The sequence below is a fragment of the Schistocerca americana genome, chromosome 7 (genome assembly GCF_021461395.2).
Source record: "Schistocerca americana isolate TAMUIC-IGC-003095 chromosome 7, iqSchAmer2.1, whole genome shotgun sequence".
Lineage (NCBI taxonomy): Eukaryota > Metazoa > Arthropoda > Insecta > Orthoptera > Acrididae > Schistocerca > Schistocerca americana.
Genome location: NC_060125.1, coordinates 64,379,447 through 64,391,758, shown reverse-complemented (window position 1 = coordinate 64,391,758; position 12,312 = coordinate 64,379,447). Strand labels below are relative to the sequence as shown.

Genomic DNA, 12,312 nt, shown 5'->3' with positions numbered 1-12,312 from the left:
CAGGCAGTGTCTACGCGTACATGTACAGAACGCAACGGATAATGTTGAGCGTATAGAAAGAAATCTATACCTTTTAAAGAAAATCTGTAGTATCCATGCAATGCATTTAGATGTTAAGGAGTAAAATTGAGCCTTAGAAAACAACTTTCTGCAAACTATAGACATCACCGATGAACGGCTGATGCCTATCTACCGTTTATGTCGTGGATGAACGGCAGCGAACGGATTCTGCAATTCTGACAAATCCATAACTACACCTAAATCCTTATTTTGCAAACCACTGTGAAGCGCATAGCAGGAGACATGTCCAATTGTAACAGTTACTAGGGCTTCCCCTCCCATTCGCACATCGAGTGCGGGCAGTATGGTTGATTAAACACCACGGTGCGCGCTTTAATGGCTCTAATCTGGTCTTCGCCATCCCTACTGGAGCGATAAGAATGGGGTTGCAGTATATTCATAAATCCATCACTTAAAGCTTGTTCTTGAAACTTAGTCAGTAGTTTTTCTCGGGATAATTTGCATCTGTCTTCAGTGGCTGCCAGTTCAATTCCTTCGGCATTTTCCTAACACTCTCACATAGATCAGACAAACCTGTGACAATTCGTGCTACCTTACTTTGTATTACTTCAATATCCCCTGTTAATCCTATCTGGCATGTGTTCCACATACTTCAGCATTACCGTAGGATTAAGCAATATCCATGTAGACTGATTGCATTTCCCTAGTACTCTAGCAACAGACATAAGTCCGACAAATGCTTTATCTACCAGTGAGCCTATTTCATCGTTCTATTTTATATACCTACAAATTGTTACAGCTAGCTATATGTATCAGACGACCGATTCCAGTCGTGACTCGTTAATATTGTACTCATAGAAAATTACTTTTCAAAATTATGTGAAGTGCAGTACGTGTTTTCGTTTTGTGATCTGCCCAAACTTACGTTTGTAGTAAGTTACCAAACTTTGCACCACTTCGAATTTTTATCAAGATGGGGCAGTTTATTTGTGCAACTTTTATCAGGCAGTACTTCACTGCAGGTAACTGCAAAAATTCTGAGTCTGCTATTAATATTCTTTGCAAGGTCATTAAATTACAACATGAACAGCAAGGATCCCAATAAACTTCTCTGGGGCCGACACGAAGTTTCTTCTACATCTATCGATTATTCTCCATCCAAGACAACATGCAGCGCCCTGCCCGCCATAAAGTCCTCAATCAAGTCACAAATTTGTCTTGATAGACTGTAGTTTTGATGATAAGCGTAGCTGTTTTTCTGAGCCAGTGCTTTTCGTAAATAGAGATATACTGCATCTGTCTAACTGCCTTAATGCATTACTTTCATGATGTGGCATGAGACAAGTGCGCGTTGGGTCTCACATGATCGATCTTTTCGGAATGAATGCATGACATGGAAGAGATCAATCTGCTCGAGATGCCTCATTTCGTTTGAGTACAGAATATGTTCCAATGTTCCAAGATTAGACAACAAACACGAATGTCAAGGAATTGGAAGGCAGTATTGTGAAATACTCCTGGCACCCTTCTTGAAATCCGGCGTGTCCTGCGCTTTTCTCTAACTACTGAGGACAAAGAGGTTCTGGTTAAAATAGAGGCTACCTGAGGTGCAAATTCGATATCGAACCTGACAGGTATTCCACAGGCCCCTAGAGTTTCGTTCGATTTTGACGATTTCACCTGTTTCTCAACATCACTGAGATCAATATCTGTATCACAGTGCCTTGCAATGGCGTGAGAATTAAATTGGGAAAGTATTCATGTGTCTTCCTTTTTTAAGGAACGTTGTAGCTATGCAAGAGTTGTATGTAACTGTTTCATAAGAGAAGAGTCTCATAAAACATTCCTTCTTCGAAATAAAAAAAAAAGAAAAATTTCTACGGAATGGATTCAATTTCTTCGCCAACATATGCTAAGGGCTTCCTTCCAGCATTTCCAGTAACTTCTCCATTGTTACAATACGGTATTAGGCGCTGCTTTTGTGAGTCTACGCTGGAAGCTAGACAATAGAACACAGGAAATTTAGAGTGACACCAGTTTTTTTGTTACGGTTTGTGAGGACACGTTACACCAGGCAGAGATACTCTGACAAGAGCGGGTTTACGGTGACGCACCTCCGGAGACAACAGCTCGTCGTCGTGGGTGACGAGGTCTGCAGCGTCCTGCGCCAGGAGGAACTCCAGCAGCTCCCGCGAGTCGTTGGTGGAGAAGCCGAGGGCCTCTCCCAGGCGGAAGGCCCTGACCGCGGGGTCGGCGCCGACGCCCCAAGAGCTGACCGCCTCCCCGCTGTGCAGTATTGCGCCCCGGAACAGGCCTGCAACAAAGCGACGTGCAGAATTTGCAGAAACCGAATCCGTCAACCACCCTCTGGATGGTGATATCAATATTGCCGCAATAGAATGTTTTAGAGGGCATAACGACGCAGCAGCCTACATAAAAACATTTTCTAGATGTACTTTTTTCCCTTTATTTTATGATCTGTAACTGATCGAAGGGCTATTGTTAAAGATAACGAGAAACATAAAATGCAAACAGACCTACTCACTACTCAAGAACATGTTAACAGGCAGGAAAATCAAAGTCTCACTTCATGGCACGAACAACAAAAGAGCAGCTCTGAATAATGGCCTGCCACAGGGCTCGGCACTACCATCTTCTCTCTTCAACCTGTGTATAGCCGACATGCCAGAAACCAAATCACGTAAATTTGCATACGCTGACGACATGGTCATGGCGTGTCAAAGTAAAAATTTCAACGATCTCGACGAAACAATGAATGAAAGTCCTGAACACATATTACTACAAGTGGCACCTACACCCAAAACCCAACAAAACAGCCAGCATAATAAAGCATCTTAACAACAGAGAAGCACATAGAAAATTGCAGCTTTCTATGAATGGGCAGCAGATCAGACACGAGAATAAGCCTAAATATTTGAGTGTGGAACTAGATCGTACTCTAACATACAACGCACGCCTAGAAGATACAAAACAGAAACTCAATTCCCACAATGCTATCCTTTCGAAGCTTGCACACGTAGCTAAAGTGGACGTCCAGCTGAGGGAGACAATACGAATAATCTTGAGAACACTCAGGGCCACCCCTTGTGTCTCGCTCCCTTTCCTAGCCAACATAGAGCCGCCTGGAATCAGGAGATCACAACTAACCCTAAGAACATACCAAAAAATTGTAGACAACCCGAACCTCTCTATCCGCGAAGATCTATCAACTACAAACAGGCTTCAGTCCAGGACAGCTTTCTGGGAAATCGGCGAAGAGCTTCAAGGCTTCAACTCAAAAACAACCTGGAGTGAATTATGGGCTGCAAGTGCACACGACAAATGCAATTTGATGGAAGATCCCAACAAGAAGATTGAAGAACTCAACCTCCCAAGGAAACTGTGGACAACTTTGAACCGCCTAAGAACAGGTGTCAGCAGATGGAAGCAACTAATGATAAAATGGGGCCTGTCAGACAGCCCTGAATGTGAGTGTGGTGAAATCCAAACAATGCACCATTTACTTGTGTGTGAAGTGTATGTATATGATGGTGATTTGAAAGACATACACAGACTCAGTGATTCGGCTTTAAAGTGGCTCCATAGTATTTGTAATGTTGTATAGTATTATAACAGCACCTGTAAAGAGTATTGTTACCGTAGTTATTTAAGTATGTTGTAATTGATGTAAGAATGATTGTATATGCCGAACGAGTAAATAAATAATGAACTGTAACGAGAAGTGTCGTTCTTGCTGTAAACCAGAAAGCGCTTTCTCACACCGCCTGTTAGTGGCTGGAGCAACTTGGACACTTCAAGCCGCTTACTGGTTGAGCTCGCGCCAAGGTGACGAGCGGCGCACAGAATCTCACTCTCGTTCTTAGCGCTGGGCGAGTCAACCCCTCTGTTCACAAGGGGAGGCCGCGTCAGTTGCCTGTAGCCTACCGAGCCGTGAGCTATGTCCTTTACGGACGAAACATTGTCTGCCCACCTCGGCTAAACTGCGGGAATGGAGACGTGCGCACGCCGGTTGCACTGCAACCTTTCTCAAACGATTTTAAAGTAAATTGATTGTCACACATCTCACTGAATCATTCGTCAGACTTGTTATGAACTGCCCATTTTCTCCATTAACGATCATAGTTACTGTGATATTTCTATGTTAAGTAAGGTACTGCGCGAAACTGGAATAGTTTCCAATGTGACATACAAGTCACTAAGAGTTTTCATTTGTCTCCTATTAGATCACATATTGCTGCATATCAAGTGGAGCAAATATATTGAATTTTTCTTTAGACGCCAGTCTCGAGAAACCAGATTGTATGTAGTGTGCTTACTTTCGGTCAAGTGAGCAAACAGTGGAGTCAAAGAGAAATATCCGTAGCATTCCTCAAATCTCACAAACGCTTCGAGATACTGAACGGTTTTTTGGCAAATGACAGTTTTATGTTGTCTCATTGTCTCACTGTCTCTTTACCATGGGAAGCAAGGAGAGGATGTTGTTTTGTCGCCGAGATCTTCTTTCTACAACACAAACTGTGTGCACAGATTAACTAGGTTCTTTGGTCATAATAATGGAAAGTTACGTATCTCAAGATATTCGTTGTGGTACAAGCTTTTCTGTATATTCCAAGTTATCCTTACTGCTGTTAAAGTACAAGTCTGCTATGTCCACTATTCTGGTTGCTATGTGCTGCCTAATTCTGAACTAGAGTCTGTGACTGCGGCTCCAACTCGATGACACGCTGGAACTTACTCAGTGCGACAGACTGCGACAGACTCGAACTAACTGGCCCTCGGGTCCACACTGGCGATCCTAAATACTAGCGGCCGAGAGGGCGTTGGTGGCATGTTTCCTGCGAGTCTATTTCTGGCCCCTGTCGATCGACACAAAGCCTCTTTGCCGCATGGTGTGCTGGCGCCGGCTTACGCCAGCACAGATAGCATGCAAAGCAGAAAGTATTTTTCCACACAGCTAACAAGCGAAACTTTCTTATCTACTGCAATATACGCTTTAAGTCAAAAAAAAGATGCACCATGAGGGAATTATTTACATGAGATGGAAATCAGTAGACATGATGTACATCAACAGACAAACAAATGATACCAATTTCATAAAAACTGGATGATTTATTCAGAAGAAACGGCTTCACAAATTGAGCAAGTCAGCCGGCCGGAGTGGCCGAGCAAGCAGTTCTAGGCGCTTCAGTCTGGAACCGCGTGACTGCTAGGGTCGCAGGTTCGAATCCTGCCTTGGGCATGGATGTGTGTGATGTCCTTAGGTTACTTAAGTTTAAGCAGTTCTAAGTTCTACGGGACTGATGACCTCAGCTGTTAAGGCCCATAGTGCTCAGAGCCATTTTTTTGAGCAAGTCAATGATGCCTTGGTCCACCTCTGGCCTTTATGCAAGTAGATATTTGGCTTGGCATTGATTATTAGAGTTGTTAAATGTCCTCATGAGGGATACCAAGCCAAATTCTATCCAACTGGCATGTTAGATTATCAAAACCCTGACATAGTTGGAGGGCCTAGCTCATAATGCTCCAAATCTTCTCTGTTGGGGACAGATGCGGCTACCTTGCTGGCCACATTGGGGCTTGGCAAGCATGAAGATAAGCAGTAGAAACTCTCGCCATGTGTGGGCGGGCATAGTCTTGTTGAAGTGTGAGCCTATGGTTGCTTGCCGTGAAGGGCAACAAAATAGGACCTACAATATCATTGACATACCACTGTAAGGGTGCTGTGGATAACAACCAAAGACATCCTTCTACGAAAAGAAATTACACCTCAGACCATCACTTCTGGTTGCCAGCCCTTATGGAGAGCGACTGCCAGGTTGGTATCCCAGTGCCGTCTGGGGCGTCTCCACACACTTCTCCGTTGGTCGTCAGTGCTCAGTTCGAAGTGGCAATGAGATTCCAGGCCGAAGACGTGTTTGGAGATGGCCTGAACAGTGGTGGGGTGCCAATTTGACTGTACGCCCGCCACACGGCCTGACAACCCCGAGTCACGGTCTGAGTGTCATTTCTTTTCATGGCAGCACCGCTTTGTTTGTCATCTGCGGCACGTCGATGATATTCTTAGCCCTGTCTTGTTGCCCTCCATGGCAAGCCATCCTGGGCATACATTTCAGCAGTCACATGACGAGAGTTTCTGTTGTTTGTCATCGCACTTGCCAAACAATACTTTGGGCAGAAAGGTCGCCACGTCTTTCCCAAATTTAGAACGTTTGGATCATTATGGGCAGGGCCCTTCAACCATCTCAGGGTTTCGACGACCTGGCGCGCCAGTTGGATGATGTCCCGCAGGTGGCCATCCAGAAATTCTGTCAATCGATGCCAAGCCGAACAACTGCTTTTATGAGAGCCAGAGATGGACCGACACGTTATTGCATTGCTCAATTTGTGGAACTCTTTCTCTTGAATGTATCATTCCATTTTTGTGAAATTGTAGTCATTTTGTTTGTCTGTGCTTGAAGATCACATCTACTAATTTCCGTCCCATTCGGATAATTACTTCATGATGCGCTGCATTCTTTTTCTTTGTTTTGGCTTAGAGTGTCGTTGAATGATTGGAGGAGCCAATTGTTTCTGATGATTGCAAAGGAGCACAAGGCATTCTTATTTCCAAGAAGTGTTGTTAAACAGATGCACAAAACTATAGGCCTATATCTCTGATGTCGTTATGTTGTCAAATTTCGGAACACATTTTACGCTTGCGTATTCTGACATTTCTGGAGACCGAAAATTTACTCTGTAGAAATCAATATGGGTTCCGAAAACAACGATCATTTGAAACTCATTCGCTCTGTTCGAGAAGGCGTTAGATAATGTTTCCCATGTAGCTGCCCTGTGCCTTGACTTCCATAATGCATTCGATAGTTTCGCATTGCCGCATAATGAACAAAATACGAGCGTACGGAGTATCAGACCAACCGACAGTGCAAAAATATGCAAGTTTCACACACATGCTCCACAGGATAAACAGAACACCTCTTAAACCAGGAAACTACACCCAGGAACTAAATATAATCAAACAAAGTGCTGTTGAAAACGACTACAAAACAGTCATCATAAACAAACTCAGCAACAAGGTAAAACGGATACATGCAGCACACACAGACAACACAGCGGACCACACCACTTCAGAAACAAGGGAGAGCGACGGTACACACTAACATGCAATAACAAAATATCACATAGAATAGGAAACATATTAAAAAAGCAAGGGATCCCAATAACATTCACAACAAGCAATACAGTTCAGAAAAGACTAAGACCAGTCAGAAAAACCTCAGACAAATTCAGCAACGCTGGAATATATCAACTCACTTGCAACTCTTGTCAGGCTCACTACATAGAACAAAGAAGCAGAAATTTCCGAACGAGTTACGCAGAGCACATGAGAGCTCTAAGAAGTGACAGCACACATTCAACTTTCGCAGAACATCTAATGAACAAAAACCGTAACCAAACTAATATCGAAAACGATCTACGCATTCTGAGAAACAGCAACAGTCTATACCGACAACTAACGATAGAAGAAAATTACCACATACAAAAGGCTATAGTCGAAGGGAATAAATGAAAACACAACACTCTGGAACAACACACTCTTTACCGCTCTGAGAGAACTAACGAAGGACACAGAACAGAAAGCACACACACGCAGAAGAACCACTTCCCCATCACACACAGAGACATAAATAATCAACAGAAGTCGTCGTAATTCGCGTCGTTTTTGATAGCCTTTCTCGCCACTTGCAATAAGCCTCTCGCGACACACGCGAACAGCAAGATGGCGTAGTATTCTGGATCAGAAACAAAGTGCAAAAGTTTTGTTTTTCTGCGTAAAAAGCAGCCACACACCATCCAACGAACGTGATTACACGAATAGCTAAGCAACAGCTAAATACACACAAAAATAACTTGTTTCCACAAACACCACCACAACCCCAAGTATATACTGCTGACATACGAAGTTCACCTTTGAGTACTTGTTTACTAACAGCCGATCACATGGTTGCAGATGACATGATGTTCGCTAAGTATAAAAAGACGGCAATAGAAAAAAGAGCACAGAAAATATGTCACAAACAGCGCCAATAATAGCTTAAAACATGCAGTAGCATACAATAAATAAGGTAGTATGAAAGTATCAATATAAAACTATATTTCAAAAGACGATTTGTAAAAATGTAATAATGTTTTACTGTGTTTGTACAACCATACCATTTTCTGCATGTTTTAGATTTAAAAAAACCACTGATGATGCTGATATTTGTCGCCGAAACTAGTTTGGCATAATAAAGAAATAAACAAATAAAACGGTGTTTGCATCACGGCGGAATCAATTTGTGGTATTACTGTTTTTCTATGCAAACACGGACCAAATGGAAGAGTTCCAAGATAATATTATTGAACAGACTAATTGTCTCATTGGACTGAGGAGTTTATAGCTAACAGGACACAACATGTCGTTCTCACCACAGAGAAGTCTTCAGATTCAAAAGTAACTGCGGGCATACCCGAAGGCAGTGTTACTTTTCAAAATATATATTTGATTTATTTATTGAATCGTACGGCTAGGGCCCCCCGTCGGGCAGGCCGTTCACCGGGTGCCGGTCTTTCAATTTGACGCCACTTCGGCGACCTGCAGTCGATGAGGATGATAGGATGATGATGAGGACAGCACAACACCCAGTTCCTGGGCTGAGAAAATTCCCCTACCCAGCCGGGAATTGAACCCGGGCCCAGAGGATTGACAGTCCGTCACGTTAACCATTCAGCTACCGGGGGCGGACAAAATATATATAAATGACGTAGTAGAAAACATCGGAACTTCCATATTGTGCTGTTCTACAGAGAGAAGTCGCAACGCTAGAAGTTAGTAGCGATGAGAAGGAGAACCCGCAGAGGGTCGACGCTTGATGTAGGAAGTGGCAATTTACTATCGACATAAACAAATGTAAGGTATTATATATACATACACAGAAGGACGCATTATTGTATGATTACATGATTCCAGAACAACCACTGGAAACAATTCCTGGATGAGATGTAGAGTGAAACATCCACATAACACTAATTACAGGAAAAGCAGATGCCAGACTGAGAGTCTTTGGAAGAATCCTTAGGAGATGTAGTTCGTCAACAAAAGAGGTAGCTCACAAAACCCTCGTCCGACCAGTGCCTGAATGTTAGTCAGATAGGATTTTAAATAGAGAAGATCCGAAGAAAAGCGGCGCGTTCCGTCACAGGTTCATTTCGTCGGTGCAAAAGCGTCACGGGGATGCACAGCCGATTCGAGTGGCAGCCGCTGCTAGTGTGCCGTTTTGCATCACGGTATGGTGTAGTGGTTAAGTTCCGAGAGCGTGTCAACAAATATAGTGCTTCCTCTTAGGTGTATTTCGCGTAAAAGCTGTGAATATAAAATTAGATGGATTCGAGCACACACAGAGGATAGACAGTCGTTCTTCCCGCGAACCATTCGCGACTCTAACATAAAATGAGGGAAGCTACAATTGTATAAGAAGTCACACACCACGAAGTGACTTACAGATGCAGATATATATCGAGTGAGTGTTCGAAAATTAACGTAACACGAAGACAGAGGTGAGAATGGCCCATCACAGGTACAGTGGGAGAAAGTTGGCTGGAACTTCTAAGCCAACGTATCTTCACCCCTTTACATCTTTAAACAGAGGAACCGATCCCATGTCAGCGTCGTTTTAGACGTGACAGGGAAGGGAACACGATATGAAACGGATAGAAAAAGTGAAGCCTGGAGTGAGAGAGTGGCCGGTCGTTTCAAATTCCTCTTCCCCCCCTCCCCCCCTCCCCCCCTCCCCTCCTCCCTACCCCTACTCATCGAACAAAGGATCCGTATTCTGGATAGCGTGGTGGCGGACGCAACAGAAGAGGATACAGAGTCAGGCCCAGACTGAAAAAGTTCCAGCAGGAGCTAGAGATTTTCGCTGGTCATTCAAAAACTTGAGGAACGTCTCCTCCAATTTATAAAAATGGAGGAGTCTTTTCGCTACCAGTGGTATCTTAGAATCGCTTGTAGCTGAACTTGGTATGTTAATGGAAGTGCTCCTCAGAGCATTTCTGTCTGGTCTTGGAAGAAAGATATCACAATCTGTCAATTTTGTGTTCATCATTCTCAGTTTCTTTTGTTATAGCTTATTTATGACAGACACGAGTTTCATGTTTCTATTACATTACACAGAGATCTTGCGATTTAATCAGAGTTTCATAGACTTTCAGTTCAGTGTTAGGCGGTCCCGCTTTCCTACTCTGTCGCCAATGTTTTTCAGTAGTGAACCACAATTAAAAGAAAAGTATGATTCCCATTTGCATCTGTGAAGAATGCGAGAAAGTAATATTTTCTCTTTTTCACACGAAAGCAGACATGAATTCAGACAACAACCTCATGGAGAAATACAAATCGAAAAGAGTGTGGAGCGGTAAAGAAAAAGAAAGATTAAACTCGGAGACATTCATGTAGGTAGGGAATGCTTCAGAGCTGGAACACGGGTTCACGAAAAATGGGAATGAGATACAGCTGAACAACGTGTAAATGACAAATGGATAAAAATGAGGGATGGACTTATGGGTTCTGCCAAGAGAGTACTTGAAACTAGAAAGTCCAACAGTATTATGAAAGAATGCATAACGGAAAACATGTTGATAAATATGGAAAGGCGGAGAAAGCGGAGAAATGTGGAAATGAAGAAGGCAAAAAGAGGTGCAGGAAAGTGAATAATGAACTAAGAATAGAAACTCAAGAATCAAAAGAAAGATGGATTGAAGAGAAATGCAAGGATGTACAGAAGATGGAGAAAGAGGGAAAGTATGAAATGATGCATAGATTGGCAAGTGAGATAGCTTTTGAAAGTAAAAGAAGGTATCGAATATATTGCTTCCCCCTACGTATACCTCCCGAGGAGATCACGAATGTAAAGCCGGCCGAAGTGGCCGTGCGGTTAAAGGCGCTGCAGCCTGGAACCGCAAGGCCGCTACGGTCGCAGGTTCGAATCCTGCCTCGGGCATGGATGTTTGTGATGTCCTTAGGTTAGTTAGGTTTAACTAGTTCTAAGTTCTAGGGGACTAATGACCTCAGCAGTTGAGTCCCATAGTGCTCAGAGCCATTTGAACCATTTGAACGAATGTAAAATTAGAGAGTTTCGAGCGCGCACGGAGGCTTTCCGGCAGTCGTTCTTCCCGCGAACCATACGCGACTGGAACAGGAAAGGGAGGTAATGACAGTGGCACGTAAAGTGCCCTCTGCCACACACCGTTGGGTGGTTTGCAGAGTATAAATGTAGATGTAGATGTAGAAGAACAATGTGGAAATAGATAAAGTGGGCGGCACATTATCCGAAGAACTACAGGAGGTTTTGAGTACATCGCAAGAATAATGCGACAGATAAAAATCACGACGCCAAAAAATAATTAATTTAGAGTAATGGAATTTCTGGAATACATTTGTCTAGATAACATATTTAAGTGATTAACGCTGCAAAATCATAGGTTAATGTAAGCACGAGCTAAGCCATCGCAAACGTGAAATGCTGGTACGTTAATAAACGGCGTAAGCGCCAGAATGTCGAATGCAAGCATGCAAACGTGCATGGATTGTATTGTACAGGTGTCGGACTTGAGTTTGTGGGATGGAGTTTCATGCCTGTTGAATTCGGTCAGTAGAGAGATGGCTAGCCGCGCTGAGTAGCCGCGCGGTTTGAGGCGCCTTGTCAGGGATTGCGCGGCCGCTCCCGCCAGAGGTTCGAGTCCTCCCTCGAGCATGGGTGTGTGTGTTGTTCTTAGCATAAGTTAGTTTAAGTTAGATTAAGTAGTGTGTAAGTCTAGCAGTTAGGTCCCTTAGGAATTCACAGAGATTTGAACATCTGAGGGGTGGTTAACGCTGTTTGTGGATGATGCTGGACTTGTCGTACGATGATGTCCAATACGAGGTCGATTGGAGAGATCTGGTGACCGAGCAGGCCAAGGGACGTATCGACACTCTGTAGAGGACATGGCGTTACAACAGCGGTATGCGGGCGAGCGGTGTGCTGTCGGAAAACGCCCGTTGGAGTTCTGTTAACGAATGGCAGCTCAACAGGTCGAATCACCAGACTGACGTACAAATTTGCAGTCAGGGTGCGTGGAATGACTACGAGCATGGTGCTGTTGCCATACGAAATCGCTCCCCAGACCATAACCACGGTGTACTTTCAGTGTGTCTAGCACGCAGATTGGTTGCTTGCAGGCCCTCAACTGGACTCCTTC

The 12,312-nt window shown here is 43.7% G+C and overlaps 1 protein-coding gene across 1 annotated transcript in view; it reads right to left on the bottom strand.

The window, feature by feature from the left end:
• Positions 1-12,312, bottom strand: part of LOC124622598 (carboxylesterase 4A-like) — a 140,650-nt gene that overhangs the window by 70,579 nt on the left and 57,759 nt on the right. Inside the window, exon 5 of the mRNA XM_047148351.1 lies at positions 2,136-2,335. Within this exon, the coding sequence (XP_047004307.1) occupies positions 2,136-2,335 (200 nt within the window). The remainder of the gene's footprint in view (positions 1-2,135; positions 2,336-12,312) is intronic.